At 42.1% G+C, this 19539-nt stretch overlaps 3 protein-coding genes across 4 annotated transcripts; 2 read left to right on the top strand and 1 right to left on the bottom strand.

Moving 5' to 3' along the window:
* Window positions 1-672: 672 nt before the first annotated feature.
* On the top strand, window positions 673-6773 carry LOC103723826 (putative disease resistance protein RGA3). 2 transcript variants are annotated; one of them, XM_008814882.3, is made up of 3 exons: window positions 673-4991; window positions 5357-5403; window positions 6149-6186. In XM_008814882.3, the coding sequence occupies exon 1, from the start codon at window positions 867-869 to the stop codon at window positions 4917-4919; it is 4053 nt and encodes a 1350-aa protein (XP_008813104.2). In that variant the 5' UTR covers window positions 673-866; the 3' UTR covers window positions 4920-4991; window positions 5357-5403; window positions 6149-6186. The 2 variants fall into 2 exon arrangements, with proteins under 2 accessions (XP_008813104.2, XP_008813101.2); XM_008814879.3 differs by lacking the exon at window positions 5357-5403 and having other exon boundaries at window positions 6149-6773.
* A 747-nt stretch (window positions 6774-7520) lies between these two features.
* LOC103723827 (chaperone protein dnaJ 6-like) lies at window positions 7521-10535 on the top strand. The gene is made up of 8 exons (XM_008814883.4): window positions 7521-7708; window positions 8771-8869; window positions 8955-9056; window positions 9161-9220; window positions 9347-9453; window positions 9687-9769; window positions 9983-10073; window positions 10162-10535. The coding sequence occupies exons 1-8, from the start codon at window positions 7595-7597 to the stop codon at window positions 10361-10363; spliced, it is 858 nt and encodes a 285-aa protein (XP_008813105.2). The 5' UTR covers window positions 7521-7594; the 3' UTR covers window positions 10364-10535.
* A 3736-nt stretch (window positions 10536-14271) lies between these two features.
* On the bottom strand, window positions 14272-14855 carry LOC103723828 (arabinogalactan protein 23). Its single transcript, XM_008814884.4, has one exon. It carries the CDS (start codon window positions 14692-14694, stop codon window positions 14518-14520), a length of 177 nt encoding a protein of 58 aa, XP_008813106.1. The 5' UTR covers window positions 14695-14855; the 3' UTR covers window positions 14272-14517.
* Window positions 14856-19539: the final 4684 nt, after the last annotated feature.

Genomic DNA, 19539 nt, shown 5'->3' with positions numbered 1-19539 from the left:
ACTTATCTGTGAACACAGTTAACTTGTCTAGGAAAGCCTGAGAGTCGACTCCAGGTGAACAGGGGTCGACTCGTGCTGTTAAGGGGTCGACTCCAGGTGAGCAAAGGTCAACTCCAGGTTTGTGAACACAGTTAAGTTGTCTATGAACACAGTTAACTTGTCTAGGAACACAGTTAACTTTATTTTTATTTTTATTTTATTTTTTTTCTTCTTTTTCTTTCATTTTCTTTTTTTCTTTTCTTTTTTTTTTCTTCTCTTCTTCCCTTCTTCTTTCTTCTTCCTTCTCCTCTCACGAGGCCGGTAGCTACGGAAGGGGGTCGGACGGTGGCAGCCGCAGGATGGGGCCACCGGGGGGGGCCAGCGGCTCCTCTTCTTTGGCACCTCCCCACCGTGGGGGCGGAGGTATTCCCGGCAGCGCGGAAGGGGGCAGAGGGTGCGGGAGGGGGCGGGCTGTGGCCGGCGGCAGGCGCGGGAGGGGGTGGGCTGTGGCCGGCGGCAGGCACGGGAGGCGGCGGGCCGTGGCCGGCAGCTGCCTTTTTCTTCTCCTTCTTTGGTGGGAATGGGAGAGGCGGGGGCATTTTTGTCCCATAAAGCAATGTTGAATTATGTATGGACCGGTTGTTAAACAGAGATTTAATGTTAAAGTTCAATAAATGGGCCGCTGAGCAAGTTCCCCTATTTCTTTCCACCCGGCGGTCAACTCTGGCGTGTTTTATTCCCCTTCGACCCGTTAGATTGACTCTTCTTAGCCGTTCACACTTGCTTCTTTCCTTTCCACCACCTTTAATTTTTATGAATTTTTCCTTCTCTTCTGCTATCTTGGATCAGCTATTGTTTGTAAGGAACACACAGTTGTTTTCCCTGGCATGGCGGAGCTGACCATAGCAGGATGGCTGGTGTCTCCTATCATCGAAGAGATGATTCACAAGGCCCGCTCCTACCTAGAGAACCATCACCACCGGCGGATGGACATGGAGGAGGAACTCCACAGCCTCGAGACCTCCCTGACGCAGATCCTCGCCGTCGTCGGTGCCGCCGAGAGGCGGCAGCATGTCAAGGATGTGACCCACCAAACACTGCTGCGCCAAATGAAGGATGCCATATACGAGGCTGAGGACGTGCTGGATGAGTACGGCTACCTGTTCCTCAAGGCCAGAGTGGAGGGCGGATGCAAGGTGAGCCATCGGCTATCCTCTTGTTCTCTTTCTTCTGGCCAATTTTCAGTCGGACATGGCAAATTCAGAACCAAGTTAAGGAATACCGTAAAGAAGTTAGATAGGGTCAACGCCAGTGCTGAGAGGTTCCTCCAAGTGACCAGGTTAGAGATTAGCAGTGCAATTCAGCAGCCTGAGGTCATGCTATCGCGTGCCACCACCTCCTTTTTGCTTGAGAACAAAGTGTTCGGGCGAGACGAGGAACGGGATGAAATAATCGGGCTGCTACTCGAGCCCGGTGACGAGCACAACTTCGTTCTTCCGGTAGTTGGTGAAGGAGGTGTTGGGAAGACTACACTCGCTCAGCTTGTCTATAATGATGTACGAGTGGCGAAACATTTTGAGTTGAGGATGTGGATCTGCGTCTCCGATAGTTTCAATGAGATTCGGCTTACCAGGGAGATTTTGGCGTCAGTTTCTAATGATGCAATTGGCGATTCAGCAAATCTCAATAAGCTCCAAGAGGAGCTTCGAACGAAGTTGATGTCGAGGAAATATTTGTTGGTCTTGGATGATGTGTGGAATGCTGAGAACATGGAGGACTGGGAGAACAGGGATAGATGGAGGAAGCTCCTCGCCCCTTTGAGATCTGGGGAAAGGGGAAGCAAGATCCTGGCGACAACTAGAATGGAAATGGTGGTAGCGGTGTTGGGTGCTGTGGATTCAATCTACTTGAAGGGGTTGAGAGGTGATGCTTATTGGCTGCTTTTCAAGAAGCACGCCTTTGGTTGCGAGAACCCTGATAACCATCCAGATTTATTAAGATTTGGTGAGCAAATAGCAGAGAGGCTAAATGGCTCACCTTTGGCTGCAAAGGTCGTGGGAGGAATGCTGAATGCTGAATTGGATATTGGAAAATGGAAGAATGTTTTGAAAAGTGACATATGGGATGGCATTATGCCTGTTTTAAGATCGAGTTATCAAAACCTTCCGGCACACCTGCAGCGCTGCTTTGCATATTGCAGTATATTTCCCAAGGACTGGAAGTTTGAACCAGATAGGCTGGTCTACATGTGGATGGCACAGGGTTTCATTCAGCCCCAAAGCTGCAACATTGCGAGGATAGAGGATATAGGAAGAGTCTACTTCGATGACTTATTGTCAAGGTCTTTCTTTCAAACACTTGAGCAAGATGGTCGTAAATATTATATGATGCATGATCTGATGAGTGACTTGGCACAAACTGTTTCCAAGGATGAATGCTTTCGAATTGAAGGTGACATGGTAACAAAAATTCCATCCACCGTTTGCCATTTGTCAATTAACACTGAAAATCTGCCTCAACTCACAAATATACGTCAACTGAATAAGTTGCGCACCTTAGTTTTCTTCTATAATGATCACAACATTCACCGTGATCTGCTCAAAGAGTTGAAAAGCATCCGTGTGTTGGATTTAACTGGTTGTGATGTGGAAAAACTGCCAGAAGATATTGATCATTTAATTCATCTGCGTTACCTAGCTCTTTGTGACACACTCAGAACATTGCCTGCATCACTGTGCAAGCTTTACCATCTGCAGGTGTTAAGCACATCTAGATGGTGCTGGCTTGGTCAATTTCCAGAAAGTATGAACAAGCTGATCAGCTTACGGCATCTTAATGTTCATAGTAAATATGCAGCTCTGATTTCTGGAATTGGAAAACTTACCTGTCTTCAGGAATTAGCTGAATTCCATGTTAGAGAAAGAAAGGGATACAAAATTGGAGAGCTGAAGGACATGAATGAACTTCGAGGATCACTCGACATAAGAAATCTTCAGAATGTTAAAAGTAAGGCAGAGGCTGTTGAGGCCAAGTTGAACCGAAAAATGTATATTACGGCATTGCGGTTAGAGTGGGGTACCTCTGGAAAGACTAGAAGGCATGATGTAGAAGTACTTGAAGGCCTCCAGCCAAATGCCAATCTCGAGGAACTGGATATCGTAAGCTACAAGGGCATCAGATCTCCATGTTGGCTGGAGGCAATCTGGCTCTGCAACCTCAAATCTCTCTCCCTAATCAACTGTGAGGGGTTGAAATCCCTCCCTCCTCTTGGACAGCTTCCTGGCCTCAAATTTCTCAAAATTATTGGAATGCATGCAGTAAAACGAGTTGGTTGTGAATTCTATGGTCATGGCACTGTAAGAGGATTCCCATCATTGGAGCATATACAGTTTGTGAACATGTCGAAGTGGGTAGAGTGGTCTGAAATAGAGGACTCCCAAATGTTTCCTTGTCTCCGTGAACTCAAGATTAAGAATTGCCCGAAGCTGTTGAAATTACCCACCTTCCCTCCTAACTTAATGAATATATCCATAAGAGATGTGGGACCAATTCATAATTTAGATTTCTGCCCGTTGTCATCACCACTGCAAACCCTTTTAAGCCTGACTATATGTAGCTCCACCATGCTACTTGATGACTACCTTCACTGCCACCACTTCAGGGATGTTGAGGTGTTGAACTTGGACATGTGTCATCAAGGGACTCTGTCTGCCGTAGAGTTTCGAGAATTCACCTCTATCCAAAGACTCAGAGTATCTTTCTGTCCCAATTTACTTGAATCCATGATGACAGAGAAGGAGAGTTGCTGTAGCATCTTGCCCTCATCACTTGTATATCTTGATATCCTTCAGTGTGGAATCACTGATGAGTCACTGTCAAAATGGATGCAGAACCTCACCTCTCTTTGCACTTTGGAGATTGGAGGTTGTCCCTTCATAATTTCCCTTCCCTCCAGGAATGTATTGTGCCACCTGACTGCACTCCGACAGATGCATATCGCAGATTGCAAAGAATTGATCTCACTGGCTGGGTTGCATGCCGTTTCCTCCCTCAGAACCTTGAGAATAGTTGGTTGTCCCAAGCTTTTATCATCATCCATGATCCAAGGGGTGGAGGACAATTGCAATAGCATTCTACCATCATCGCTCGTACGTCTTGCAATCGAGTCATGTGGCCTTGTTGATATCTCATTGTCAAACTGCCTGAGGAACCTGACCTCTCTTGCCACCTTGAAGATTAAAGGCTGTCTCCAAATAACATCCCTTCCCTCGGCGCAGGTACTGTGCCACCTGACTGCACTCCAGCAGGTGAGTATTGGAGAATGTCCATTGCTGACATCACTGGCTGGCTTGCATGAGCTTTCTTCCCTTAGAACACTCAGAATATTTCTCTGTCCTACTCTTCTGGAGTCCATGACCCCAGGCGAAGGAGATAGCTGTGGCATCCTGCCCTCGTCACTTGAATATCTGGAAATCAACTCATGTGGTATCATTGATGAGTCACTGTCCAGATGTCTGCAGAACCTCATCTCCCTCTCCACCTTGAACATAGAAGGCTGTCACGGCATTACATCCCTTCCCCCAGCAAACGTGTTGCGCCACTTGACCTTGCTCCAAAAATTGCATGTTGAGGACTGTAAAGAGTTATCATCAGCAGCAGCAGGCTTATCAGCCCTTGTCTCCCTCAGAGACTTGAATATTGAACGCTGCCCCAAGCTTGATTCAATGGCCCTACTTCATGATGTGAAAAACCTTTCCTCCCTCAAGGAATTGAATGTAATGGATGGATCAGAAATTCAGTTGCTTCCTGATGATGGCCTGCCTGCTTCACTTGAATATTTCAGTTTGTTGGGATGCCATCCAGAATTGAAGGCACAGCTGCGTAAAAAGAAAGGCCCCGAGTGGGATAAGATTGCTCACATCTCTCAAATATTTTACTGATTCATCTGAACTCTGCTAGAGATGGTTGTGCTATTCTCCAACCTCATCCACTGATACATTTGTTGCTTAGAGGTGTGACTGCTGTTCTTATCACAATCATCCTCTACCCACCTCTTTTTCTCTTTTTATTTAAAGAAAGAATAGCTCCCTCTTACCCACCTCCAATATAGCCTAGATATCAGTTGTCTTTAGAAAATCTAATGGTTTTTTAACTCACCTGGAGGAACGAGATTAGCATTTATTACACATCCAAGAACAGTAGCAAGAGTGCTATAAAAAGTTATGTATGACATCTATGGTATGTAGTTGCAAACCTTAAATTCCCATTTTTGATCGAATACATTTTCTTGAAGTACAACCTTAACTTCTTTCAGCTGATAGAAATCTTCCTTTTTTTCCCATCTTTTCTCCCTTATTTGCTGCATAATATTTAACAGGTTTTGAGGGCATTTCTTGAGGTATACTTCTGCAACAAGGCTACAGGGTGGTATAACTACTGTTTAAAATTCCCTAATATAATAAGATTTAAATTCTGAAGACAAAACCAATAACGTGGACATCTCTAATCATATCATATGTTTTTTATTTTCTCTCAGTTGTGATGTTTCCTTGATTTTCAATGTTATGAAAGCATAAATCTGATGCACATTGAGCTGTTTATCGTGCCTAAGAATATTTTTTAGCGTCAGTCTCTTAAATTGTTTTGGTTAACATCGTGTTTTAATGGGTGACAACTTCGTTTGTATTCAAAGTTTGAAGACACAAACAATAACATGGACATCTCTAATCGTATCATATGCTTTTATTTTATTTTCTCTCATTTGTGCTGTTTCCTTGATTTTCAATGTTATGAAAGCGTAAATCTGATGCACATTGAGCTGATTATCGTACTGAAGAATAATTTTTGGTTTCGATCTCTTAATTTTTGGTTAGAATCGTGCTTGTTTAATTGGTGACAGCTTAGCTTGTGGCTTCTGTTAAATTGCAAAAATTCAACTCAGCATGCACTTGTTCAGCTGGTGACCCACTCAACAGTTTAGTTTTATCATATCTGTGACTGCTTTGAAACAGTTGGCTCATCTTTGTTCTGCATACCCTGTTTCACAGTGAAGTTTCTGATCTCGTGGCAATTGCGGAGATATTCTTCCCTTGTATTTGGAAAAAAACATGTCTTGTTTATCTTATGAATCTCTTAAAGCTACTGAAGCTCTTGTTCTCTTTGAATTTAGGTGTAAGCATGAGGATGATGATCCTGAAATAGCAGAAAAGTGGGAAATTGGCTACGATTGGGGATCAAATGCATATCAAGATCAAGACATTTCAGTAGATTGTTATCAAAGATATAATGAATCCGGTGAATGGACTGAGCTTTCGTTGGGTGAAACAACAGCAGAGTATGCGTACGAGAAAAGTTGAATAAAGATTCATCCAACCCTTTTCAAATATATAACAAATCATCATCAAATGAACTATGCTGAAGTTTGCAAAATTTTCAACTCTTCCTAAAGTTCTCAAAATATTGAGTGTTCGGACAAAGACTGAAGGATTTGTAATTTCAGAAGGTGACAAATAATATATGCCTCCAACTCTATTAAATAATTATAAGAAGATGAAGAGACAGAGGTGTCGATCTTCTTGCAGTCTCTTCGGTTATAGTGTTTACCAAATTTCAAATTTGTTGTAATAAAAATGATAGGTTGGCAGACATATAGTGATATTGTTCATTTATTTGTCGACGGAGATTTCTGTGCACTTGAGCTCTTAGGCATCAACACATGTGAACTCAAGTATGAATTATACTAATCGGCTGTTTGTGCACATCAATAACAAGTTAGCACTGAGAGGTGTTTCGTTCGTAAGGTGTATTTATATGTATGAAAGATATCCTGTAAATGAACAGGACGAACAATTGAATCAGATTGGCATTGGGAACATTGTTATAGGTTGGATTAATAAGTATTGGATTAATCAGATATCCAAGCGAGTTTTAAGTATTGTGTAATGCTTGGATTAATAAGTCTTTATTTTTCATTTTCTCGAAGAATGTCTACTTGCCAAGCGTTGCTTTGTGTTTCATGCAATGTGGATGATCATGATAACAATATCTTGCAAGCTAAATTTGTCAAAAAGCCGTAGTGTATTGAGCATTGCAAGACAAAAATCCAGTCTAAATTTCAATTGAAATGCATCTTCCTGTACGTTAGGAAAAGTAGCAATTGATCAAAACCGGCTTCCATCACCAAAGAAAAAAAATAAATACAAGAGAAAACGGCTATGGTTAGAATAGCGTCGTTGCGTGGGATAGCCATATTAAATTTTGAGAGTAAGATTCGTCGTCTCGATATCGAATTCTGTACCGATATCATATACTAGCATAGTATTGATATGGTACGAAATTTTGTTTAGCGTACCGAGTGCCAACACACTATCCGTACCGAATATAGGTACTAAATCGGTATGGTATGATATATTGCCTGTATAATATATTATATTTAGAAGGCTGACCATATATATTTTTTTTTTCGCCCTTATGGCGACGGATTTTCGATTTTATTATTATTATTTTCTCGGCGGGAGCGGAGCGGGAAAAGGCGGGAAATTTGCGGCCCCCGGCCCCAGCCCCTACAAATACCGAACACCCCCCGTTACCTAAACCTTCGATCTTTCCGCTCGCCATGGGGAAAAAGAAGCGAACTCGAGTTTCCGAGGACGAGAACGAGAAGACCGGAGAGATCCCAGGGGCCGGCGAATCATCGATGAAGACTCCCAAAGAGAAGAGCTTATACGAGGTATTCCAAGTCCCCTTCCCCTCTCTTATTTTCGAATAATTAGGGGAACCGGAATCTCTCTTTGGTTGCTAGAAAGAACGATTAAAACGACAGTTCACCACCCCACCCCTCCCCCACCTGTTTTCTTTTAGATCCATTGTTTTGATGTGATATGTGTTATCTATATGTTGATTTTTCGAATTAGGGTTTCGCAGTCATAGTTTGTTTAGAGCCCAGAAATTTTGATGAAAGGCTGCTGATTTTAATCAAACAGGTGGTGGGTGGAAAGTCTTTTGTTGCATGATTGGGCTAAACGGACAATTGTGCGAGATTCGAAAAGATGACTTGTTTGCTAGGTTCGAGTTCTAGGAAAATAGAGAAATTTTCGAAAGGAGCGTGATTTTTCTGATAGGATTTAGTTCTTATCTGATTTAGGCTTTCAGAGTGAAATTTCTTAAGTAATCATGTAAGATATCGTATTTAGTAGGCTGCATCCCGTAGCTTTTGGGTATTGAGAATGACCGAGGTGATATCCTTGTGAAATTAGGTCTAGAGAAGGATATAGTAAAGAAAAGGGCTTAGATTTCGGTGTAAACACGTCCCAAGACTGCAGGTATTTGGATGGCAACTGCTAAGAAGCATTTGAAAAGACGATCGTTCATGGATGAGTCTGCCCCAGTAGAAATTGGTTGTGAAGAATTGGACGACTGGCTGTAAATGGATGAGAATATATGGATATAGAAATTCATAAAATCTCTACCCATCCTCTCATTTTTTGAGGTAGTTTAAGTTTTAGTTAAATTATTCCAACACCATCCGGTGGTCTTTTGCCAAGTGAATAGTTCAATAAATGCATTGCTCTGATGGTTCCCTCTTCTTGCTTTCATTCCTTGCCCACCTTATAATTCTCATGGTTTAAGTTTCAGTTATCCTTGTTAATATCTATTTTAAGAAGGTAGCTAGGACAAGCATCTTTTCACTTCATAGTCCACTTTTGCCATTAATTTTCAAAAATATCAGGTAAAAAAAACTGACTCATTCAAAGAATTTAGAATTTATTAACAATCTTTTTTGCTTTTCCAGATTCTAGGTGTGGAGAGGGCAGCATCTCAGCAGGAAATAAAGAAGGCATACTATAAGTTGGCCTTGCGTCTTCATCCGGATAAGAATCCTGGAGATGAGGTAGAGAACCATGATTATATTTAGAGTAGTGGCTTCTTGTTTGACATCGTAGCTGGGTCCCTGACCTTTTTTCCTTCTACATCAGGAAGCCAAGGAAAAATTTCAACTCTTGCAGAAGGTGATTTCTATTCTTGGGGATGAAGAGAAAAGGGCAATATATGATCAGACTGGTTATGCTGGTGATGATGTAAGGACATTGAAAATTTTATTTATTTTTATCATTTTTTTCGCTAACCGGTCCATTGATTAGCCCATCTTAGTTATGTTATGACATTTTCCCTATTTGATCAGGCCCTGGTTGGTGAAGCTGCCGAAAATCTGCAAGAGTTTTTCAGATCAATGTATAAAAAGGTATGAGTTATTTCTCAGAGACAGGGACTATGATCTTTTCTCTAGCTATTTCATAATAACCAAATATTTGTGTTGAATAGTGAACCATTTTTCTTGCAATAATTGCATTGCTCCATTTGGCTGCAGGTAACAGAGGCTGATATTGAAGAATTTGAAGCTAATTACAGAGGGTCAGATTCAGAGAAAAAGGATTTAAAGGATTTGTATATAAAATTCAAAGGCGATATGAACAGGTACTATAGAATTAGACACATTTAGCTTTACCTTTCTAGAGAACTGTGATTTTTTTTCACTATCTCGTTATTGACCTGCCTTCAAGCTCTGTTAGGCTTTAATGTTTGATGATAGAAGCAGGCCCAGGGCCCCTGGCCATCCATCGCCATCTCTCAACAATATGATTTCTGGTTGTTGTTAAAACTATAGAAATTCTTTATTAATATAGTGTTTCTGACATCCTTCCATCCAGGCTTTTCTGTTCAATGCTTTGTTCTGAGTCAAAGTTGGATTCACACCGGTTCAAAGATATAATCGATGAGGCAATAGCTGAAGGTGCGATTTGTTTACTGTTATCATCAGTATTAATCTACTTTTCAGAGAAGTATAATAGTCAACACTCCAATTTTTTATCATAAATTCTGTTCAAATCCAAATAATCAATATAGCTCTGATTCTGTTGTTTGGGAGGACTGTGACAAACATCCTGGATGGCTCCTTTTTGTGGAGCTTGTCCTTTTCTCAAATGACATGTAATTCCTCTGATAGGAGAACTGAAGACAAGCAAAGCATATCAGAAATGGGCGAAGCAGGTTTCTCAAACAGAACCACCTACCAATCCTCTACAGAGAAGGGGGAAGTGAGTTGCTTTCTTGCCCGAATTTTATCTACCATTCATGCAAATAGTTCCCTTTAAGCCTAATTATCATCTCTGCGAACCTTTGTAGGTCAAAGAAACAAAAAGAAGCAGATCTTGTTGCACTAATCTCTCAACGCATGAGCCAGAGGAAACAGCAGTTCAACTCTGTTCTCTCCTCCATCATGGCCGAGTGCGATGCAGATGCTGCCCCAGAACCTTCAGAACAAGAGTTTGAGATGGCCCGGAAAAGAATTGAAAGCAGCAAGCAAGCCAAAAAGAAGAGGCATTAGTCTACCACCATTTTGTATTAATTCCTGCTTAAGTAATTGTGTTATCCATCCTTTGTGTATAACCTGTTTAAGTAATTATTCTTGTCTGTAAAAGATTATTTTCAATTTAGGGCGCTGTAATTTTATGCAAACGGAGAAAATTTAACACTATATCTATGCTCGTTGTGTTCAATGTCTTTCGTAATGATCACCCACAACTTGCAATAGCTCCTACGGATATTGTTCAAGTGAAGGTCAGACGAACTTCGCATCATTTTGTGCTATGCAAGGAATGTTCAATATGCGAGAGCATATTTAATTTAAGATGCTTCTGACAGGATGCAGTAGTAGTTATCACGGTTTTAAGTTTTGTTGTCGTACATCAATCTGCAGCTGTTAACAATCCAAAAGAATGTTTCAAAATTTTTTTGAGCAACTAGAGGATTTCAATAAATATAATACGACTAAAGGATTTTAACTCCATCTTTTCTTTTGTATAAAAGGCGTCCAGGCATAAAAGGTATCAGATCTCCTTCAAGGAAGTGTCGACGAGAAACCTTGATTTATGTCTTGCTGAAATCTTGGCTAATGTTGCAACTCCTTGATTAATATCCATATTAGAAAATTGGTCTTAATGTTTATTATTCAAAAAGTGACTTGAAATTCTAAAAGATGGATTAGAAAATTTTGGCAAGGGCTGAAATTGGATCAGAGTATCTATATCCATATTTATTTTATTTGATGAATACAAGTATGGACATGGATATTGGTTAGATGCAAAAATTTATATTTATATTTGTTTTAAATGAATATGGATATAGATTGGATAGAAAATCAAAGAATTACTATGTAGAAGTTAAATCAAATTAATAGCATATTAATATAGTCATTTATTTTCTTTAAAAATTCATGAGTGCTATAAAAAATTGAATAAAATTAAAAATCGAATATTTGAATATGGTTTGGGTAGTTGTCTACCTATATTCATATCCTTTTTTTTGTCAGATATAGAAATATGCTAGGTCTGAAAAATTTATTACAACTTCAATATCTGTGAACAAAAATAATATCATTTCATAACAAGTAACAAACTTGTATAAAATTATAAAATTCATTCATCCAACTAGTAACAAGAATGCTCTATCTATTCATTCCTTCTATCTGTGATCACAACCATAGTCAAGTACTATGCAGCCTGCAACTCTAAAAAAAAAGAGAAAAGAAGTTGGGAGCTTTACAACCCAATAAGAATCTTTGCACATTCACACCAATATAATAATATAATTTAAAAATAGTAATAAACGACACCAAAATAAACATATAAATTATGAAACCTCTTTTTAAATATCTAATATAACTCAATTAAACCAACAAATATCCACGTATACATACATCAAATATCTAGTTTATCAAAAGAGATATACCACAACATACCAACAAGTAAAACCTTTTATTCGGTATTGGTTTCATGTGCTTTATCATCCATCTCTCATTAATTCAATTCTAAGTTTAATAGTAATATTCTCTGACTTTGGACTGACCAAGATTATAACTCAGTCTAAAACTACTAAACAAAATTCGACGTGTAAACCTGTGGATGCTATCCTATACATAAGTTAATGAAAGTTAGCTCGCACGTAAGCCCATGGAGGCTATTCCATAACGAAGTTAATCCAAACCATATCTTATCCATCTGATTTGCATATTATTCTTGTCAAATCACTTTTCATTTACACAATATATTTCTCACAAATTTAAGGCATCACAAATATGGATGCGAATCCAATGCTAGTTGAGTGCTCAAATTTTTATTCATATTTGGATAGATTCGGATACAAAAATAGATCTGCATGAATATTATTCTATCAACTTTCATCCTTAAGTTTGGTTGATATTCTAAAACACTGCAGCAATATGTAGCTATAATGACGTAAACCGATATTTCTATCAATATAAAATTACTTGGTTTTGTTAGTATTTCTTGGTATCATCCTAAATTAAGAAAAGAATTACTAGGGTTGGAAATGGGCTGAGGCCGGGCCAGCTATTGGTCGAGCTTGAGGGCGAGGCCAAATAATGTACGGGTCTAGCTGGGCCTAAAAATAGAGCCTGAATGGACTTGGCCCAGCCTGGGCACAACTTCAAGGCCGAGCCTGACAATGGGCCGGGTTCAAGCTGAAAATATCTCTGGTCCATTCTCTCTTCCCTCTCTCCCCCTCATCATCACTCTCTAGTCTTTCCCTCTCAATCTCTCTGCTTTCTCTCCCACCCGATCTCTCTCCCCTCTTCTCTCTCTCCTGGTCTATCTCTCCCCGCTCCTCTCTCCTACTTGATCTCTCTCTCTCTCCCCCTCCGCTCTCCCTCCCCTCTCTTCCTCCCATCTCTCTAATCTCATTCTTCTTCCTCCCCGCCCTCCCCCAGTTCTCTCTCTTCCCCCTCTTCTCTTCTTTTGTGTGGAAGCCCGAAGGAGAACCTCAGGCCTAAACCGAGCCAGCGCAATCGGGCTTCGAGCCGAGATTGCTTTCGGTCTCGAGCCGGAAGTTTGAGATCAGGTTCATGCCTTGGCCCAGCTCGAACTTTGAATCTTTTGGGGCCCGCCCCGATTCTCTCTCTTCCCCCTCCTCTCTTCTTTTGTATGGAAGCCCGAAGGAGAACCTCAGGCCTAAACCGAGCCAGCGCAATCGGGCTTCGAGCCGAGATTGCTTTCGGTCTCAGGCCGGAAGTTTGAGATCAGGTTCATGCCTTGGCCCAGCTCGAACTTTGAATCTTTTGGGCCCCGCCCAAGCTAAGAAACACAACCTAGCCCGCTTACTTCCAACCCTAAAATTATTAATAGTACAAATACCATTTACCTTCATCATAACTTATCTCAAGCATGTATAATATATAGTATACCAAATATTCGCAAATCATGGGATCAAATCGTTCCAAAACAAGACCAATCATGAGTCCAGATATTCGTGCTCTATCACTCGGTGGCATCGTATGTCTTATTAGAATCTTGCATATTTTTGTACAGTCTTCATTCTTGATTTGAGACCTTTACTTCTGCAGGTGATTAGTTTCTCAATCCCTCTCATCGTTAGGGGCCTCGGTTGCTCGCATGCACATGAAAAGTTCCTGCTACAACCCTAGATTACAGGATTGGAGCTGTCACTCCCAGATTTAGTGCACTGCATGGAGGGTGGTTGGATACTACGTACTAGACGGTATTCAGATTTTTATTGGACACATGAGGTTTAGGTAACTCATTTGAGGGTTTAATATCTATTTTTTTTTCTTGATAGAATGAATAGATTCAGATTTTGGTTGGATACACGAGGTTTAGGTAGCTCATTTGAGGGTTTAATACCCTTTTTCTTTTTTTTCTTGATAGAACGAATAGGTCATACTGTTCTAATATAAGTACATTAAAGAAAATCAAGAGTGGAATAGTCTCGTAGCTATCCCGAAGAATACCATCAAAATATTGGACAATAAAAGAGGCAATCCAACTATTCTAGGAACATACTTGGTTCCCTCTTGAGCCCTATTTTTGAAGCTTTTGTTCAAGCCCCAATTTGCTATCTCTAGTACCTCTCAAACACATCCTAATCTATTCATTTATGGCATCAGATGCAAATAAGAACAAAAAACCACTTTCTTTCAATGTGGCTGACATCTATGCCTTAAATATAACCGACGATTTTAATTATCCCAGTTGTGGTTTTAAACCTAATATTTAACCTTCCTTCAATTTTGGAGTCAATTGTTCTAAGAGAAGCTATAAGCAAGCAAGCGCAGGTCTTCAGGGTATAATCCTCTTATAGCCTGAACTATATATACTACTTCATTCTGTCCATGAATTGATCAACGGCAGAGAATAAAACAAGACATGCACGGCTGGTGGAATCCAGCATAATTCAACCAACCCAAGTCGCAACTAATAATTGAGATCACGTAACAACGTGTGGGATTGCATTCAATTCATCATCACCCGAGCAAATGCAGCACAAGCCAATCTCACAATCCAACCTTCCCTTCATCGCCAGAACAAGTGCGATATGAGACAAAAAGAAGGAACCGAACCGAATAATTAATGCATAGATTTGCCACGGAATTAAACCAAATGAGGAATTAATTATTCATTCATTTTGAGAACACGCCACAACGGAAACTTCTCTCCTGCAAAGAATCTAGTGCAAGTAATAGGCGAAGAGGGAGAGGACGGAGGCAGCGACGAGGGTCTCGAAGGCAGGGGCGACCGCGAATGAGCCACTGGAGGGGCCCGGTGCCGGGGCCTCAGCAGCCAGCGCGGTGGTGGCCGAGGCAGCGGCGACGAGGACGGCGCAAACGATCGTCTTCATCTCCATCGTGGTCGAGCTGCAGGAAGCCTGCCTTGGATCTCTGAAAAGCTTGGATGGAGACCCCTCTATCGAATGCTTTTGCGCTCAGAAAGCTTGAGATCAGGGCAAGGAATTCGGTGGGAGGGATTTTATAGGAAGGGTTGGTGATTGGTTTTGCCATAGATAGTAGTTTAATTAACGGGGGGGAGAGAGAGAGAGAGAGAGAGAGGTTAGAGTCCTGCGGCCTTTGTTTTATTAGGGCTTTTTTTTGTGGGGTTGGTGGCCCTCCATGTGGTGGTGGGAGGGTGTTTCGCCGTTTACGTGCGGCCATGTGCATGGGAATTTTCAGGCGCTGGGCGAACGAGATGACCGGGTCAGCTTAGTTACTAATGGCTGATCAGGGGCGAGATGCATATGTTTGCATGGCCAAGTTTCGATAAATTAATGATGTTTGGATCCTCTAGTGAGATTTTTGCACTGCACAATATTATACCATGTTGGATAGCCACCGCGTTATCTATATTGGAAATGAATGGTTGCCATTCATTACTGAAATGCTTGGGACTTGGATAAGTAATAACTGTTCATAATCATATCTGAGATAGATGATATGGTAGCTATTTAGCGTGGTTCGCCGATGAATGGACAACATTTGTGGAAGGCTATTGGATGAATTTGCTGCCCTTGTGTATGGAGGGTGTCACTCATGTGGGGGCACCGTAAGTTGGGCCCACTACAGTGGGTGGCTAATTGTTAAATCGATCAGTAATCGAAGGCATTATTTTATCGTTGGGACATGGCCCATCAGGAAGATGATTGGTGGCACGGCCGAGTGCGGACTGTCATGGACCACAAAATTGTTGATATTTAGAGGAAGCCCACCAAGCCCAGGCTGTTGACAGAGGAAATCCACCAATCTCGGCTATTTAGACGCAGAAAAGTAGCAACACACCACAAATGATTCCAATTGCAAGGTTGATTTGGTTTGGTTTGATTGCAGGTTGAGGCTTAATTTTCTTCTCAAGGGAACAGAAAATGCTAGGAAAATTAACATTGCTAACAGGGAAAATTCTTTGATGCATCCTTTATGCCTACAAATGGGATCCATAAGAACTGATTTATAAACTAGGATCATCTACAATACGTGTTTTGCATCGTAAGGAGCTGTGCATCCTTCAGCACCTGCCCTGTTTCCAGTCCCAAAAATGGATTGCTATGGTTCATCTCCCCACCTATCAATAATTTTATCTGAATTGTTTTGCAAAAAGGAATAAAAAATATACAATTTTGGCAAAATCTTGGATCCAAGATGAACAAAAAAACCCTCAAATAAATAAGTTGATTTGAATTAATTGTAGGTACGCAATGATAAAATATTGTATTTGTGACCTGTGAAGGCAGAGCCGCCGCCTCTGGATCCCAGGCTGCCTGCGCTGGGCCCCACACCAGCTGGTCTTTTTATTATTATTATTATTTTATTTAGAAACTACTCCTATGCGATGGCCCATCACTCCTCTCAGCTTTTGTCGCTTCCGCGTCCTCTCGCGCTCCGCGGCTCTCGTTCCTACCTCAGCCCGAACTCATTAATAGAGCCCCTTTTTCTCTTTCTTTCTTTTTTTTTTCCCCCTCCTCAGGCAGTGGGCCGGCTTAAAGCGGATTCACTGGAAAATATTATTTTTTCTTCCTATTTTAGCTCTGATGCCTTCCCTATAGTGGGCTCAAAAATTAGGCCGGCTCTACCTCAATCATATGGCATGGACCAGCATCTTCTTGGTGGTGCGGTGGTGCTCCTGCTCGCTCTCTGCGCGGTTGCGGTGGCGGAGCGGGAGGGCGAGATGGTGCAATCCCCCTCCCCATCTCCACTCCTAGGGGCGGCGGCGACGATGCCGGCATCTGCCACAGTCATGGGATGCTCTCTTCTCTTCGCTCTCATCCTCTCTTAATGATGACAGTAACTGTTGGTCTTTGGATTGTTATCACGAGATTTATCACATGGTGTGCTGTGATTCTTCTGAGATTATTGGGGGGCATTATTTTGGAGCAATTTGTGATTAAGAATGAGTGGAGTGCTGGATTCTTTCATTTATTTCAATCTCCTTTGCCACCTCGCATTTACATCCTGAGGGTGCTTCTCCGCGTGCTAGCTAATGGGAGAAAATGTCTAATATCCTAACCATTAACCTCTTCCGCGGCGAGTATGTACCCAATGACTCTATTTTAATTATCATCTCAATTTATATCATTTTAGTTTCTCACTTTCTATCCCGTGTCGGATTATCATAACTTGCTTTACTAGTTTATTTTTTTGTATGTTTTTTTTTTCTTTTTATTTTTTTTTGCTCCGACAGGTGGATCATACCTGACGAATGCGGATATACCCAATAAAGTCAAAAAATAGCATACATCGGAGTGCCAAAGGCAATTCCCCATCTCCAACCCATAGAGTACCGCCGGAGTGACAGGCTACATAAGCAGCCACCCAATCCGCAGCCCCACTGGCTTCGCGGTATATATGCTTGGCCTGGAAAGCCTCTCCATCCCTCACCATAGCCCAAATGTCCCGGAGCAATAGGTGGTCACAATCGTTACCCCTTAGACCCCTCCAGATCCAACTAATAATGGTGGCTGAGTCACCCTTCAGGATGATGGACCTAGCCTGTAATACGCACCGGGCATGACGAAGGCCTGCCCAAACAGCTCTCAGCTCCACATTCGAAACCGAAGTGTCAAATAACTGATTGCCCCCAACAACCACAACCCTGGTAGACGAGTCCTGAATAACAAAATCTGCACCATCCCTCGTGCCGCCGTCCAGAACCGACCCATCAAAATTGACCTTGAGGAAACTCAGAAGTGGGGCTTCCAGATAAAAAACAACGTACAGGATGTTGCCGAAGCAGAGTGGGAATCCCAGATATCTCAAGCTATTAAAGTCTCGGCGACATACGCCGTTCACCAAATGTACGAGCATTTCTGGCCAACCAGATCTGGTATGCCGTACAACTCTCTCGAACCTCCTCCCGACGAAGCACCGGAGACTCCAAGCCCTGATGTAGGGCCTATAAGAACTGATCCCTACGTCGCCACACCTCCTGCGAGACCCCTGCTAGACGCCAAGTCACCCTAGCTCATGTGCACTGAAACAAGCATGGTCCACCGTTTCGAACACACAGCAAACCAAACACCCTAGTGGGATCCTAAGTCCTCGTCCTCCAAGAACAGCTCTCGTGGGAAGATGGTCCTAGACAACCTTCCAAAGGAACAACGTAACCCTCGGGTGGAGTCCCAATCGCCAGATCCAGGCACAGTCCGGCCCAGGCTCATACTCCAGCCGAAGAATGCGGAAAAGATCGCCCACCCTGACGCTGGTTTTGGTAGAGGAACTCCACACCCGCACATCTGGTTCACCACTCCCTGGTAAAGAGAAGGATCAGATCCACTCCGCCAGATGCTCCCCGAAGAACTGGGCCAGTCGAGTCTTATCCCAACCGGCCCTCCACGGGGGCCATAAGATTACAGACATGTAGGCCCTCTCCAGCCTCGACACTAACCGTAGTCGGCCAAAGCCACAGAGGGAGGGCATCGACCCATGGGTCCCCAACTACCTCGATGCTACGCCCATCGCCTATCGGCCAACGGGTATGACCCGACACCGTAGGCAGGTACCTCGCTATCTCGCGCCATAAAAAGGTACATCTCCGCCCTCCTCGAGCCCAGCCCTCTGGGCCCACCCCCCATACCGGGCAGTCATGATCCGGCTCCAGAACCCCTGCGGCTCTAGAATGAAATGGGTGGCATGCCGGGCAAGGAGCAACTCCCGTCTCTTTAGGAGAGACAGAACTCCTAGACCACCCTCACTGAGAGGGAGACAGATACTCTCCCATGCCACCAAGTGCACCCCTCAATCCCCTCTATACGAGCCCTATAAAAAGCCCTGAAGAAATCGCTCGATTTTCAGTAGTACTAACCTCGGCACCACCTTGTTGCCATGAGATAGATGGGCATGAAGCCTAATACAGATCTGATCAGCATAACTCTACCCATCATAGATAGAGATACTGTCTGCCAACCCTCTAGCCTGCTCTGGATCCGTTGCATAAATCCGGTACACTCGAACACCCGCAATCTCTTACCTGAGATCGAAACACCCGGCCCAAACTATTTTTTACTTCTGCAGGTTATCATGAGTTTGATTTTGGATGCATTGTTATTTTTTATTTATAAAGCTACGTTTATTACATTATTTCTTTATATTGCGAGTTATTGTACATATTTGTAGGTCAGCTGAGTCTAAATTATTTCTGAAGTTTCTGTTTACAGAAATAGTTGTTCATCATATAGGCTAGATTTCTTTGGTGATTAACTTGTGACTTTCTTTTTCTTTTTCTCTTTTTCTTAAAAAACCTTAATTAGAGGAATTCATTTATTTATAACACCAATAGCCTATCTGCAAACAGATAGCAACATAGCACACAAACATTCAGAATAAGAGATCGCTCACGGCTGATGTGGAGGGCATTGGATGTTCAAGAAACCAGCAGGATAGTTTATGGGTTTTTGGGATGCACCTGCAAGACCTGCACTATAATTAGTTCTAGAGTTTGTGAAATGCACCTTCTAAGAATCGAATTTAGAACCTCTAGAGGATGTGGCTTCTAATTGCCGAGTTTCTTATTCAATAGAAACTCATACTCAGAAGTCAGAATGTACCTCTCTATTTCCTCAGTAAACATTTTGATCTGTTGAGCCCCGATCCAAAGATCGACAACAAATTGGGTCTGAGTTACCACAGCTACAAAAATCACAGGTAAAAGTTACAGCATCAAAGAATGATGAGCTAATATACACTAAAATTTTTATCAGGTGTCTTTT

The sequence above is a fragment of the Phoenix dactylifera genome, chromosome 1, assembly GCF_009389715.1.
Source record: "Phoenix dactylifera cultivar Barhee BC4 chromosome 1, palm_55x_up_171113_PBpolish2nd_filt_p, whole genome shotgun sequence".
Classification (NCBI taxonomy): domain Eukaryota; kingdom Viridiplantae; phylum Streptophyta; class Magnoliopsida; order Arecales; family Arecaceae; genus Phoenix; species Phoenix dactylifera.
The sequence above is the reverse complement of the archived record's forward strand: the minus strand, read 5'-3'. Positions and strand labels throughout refer to the sequence as shown.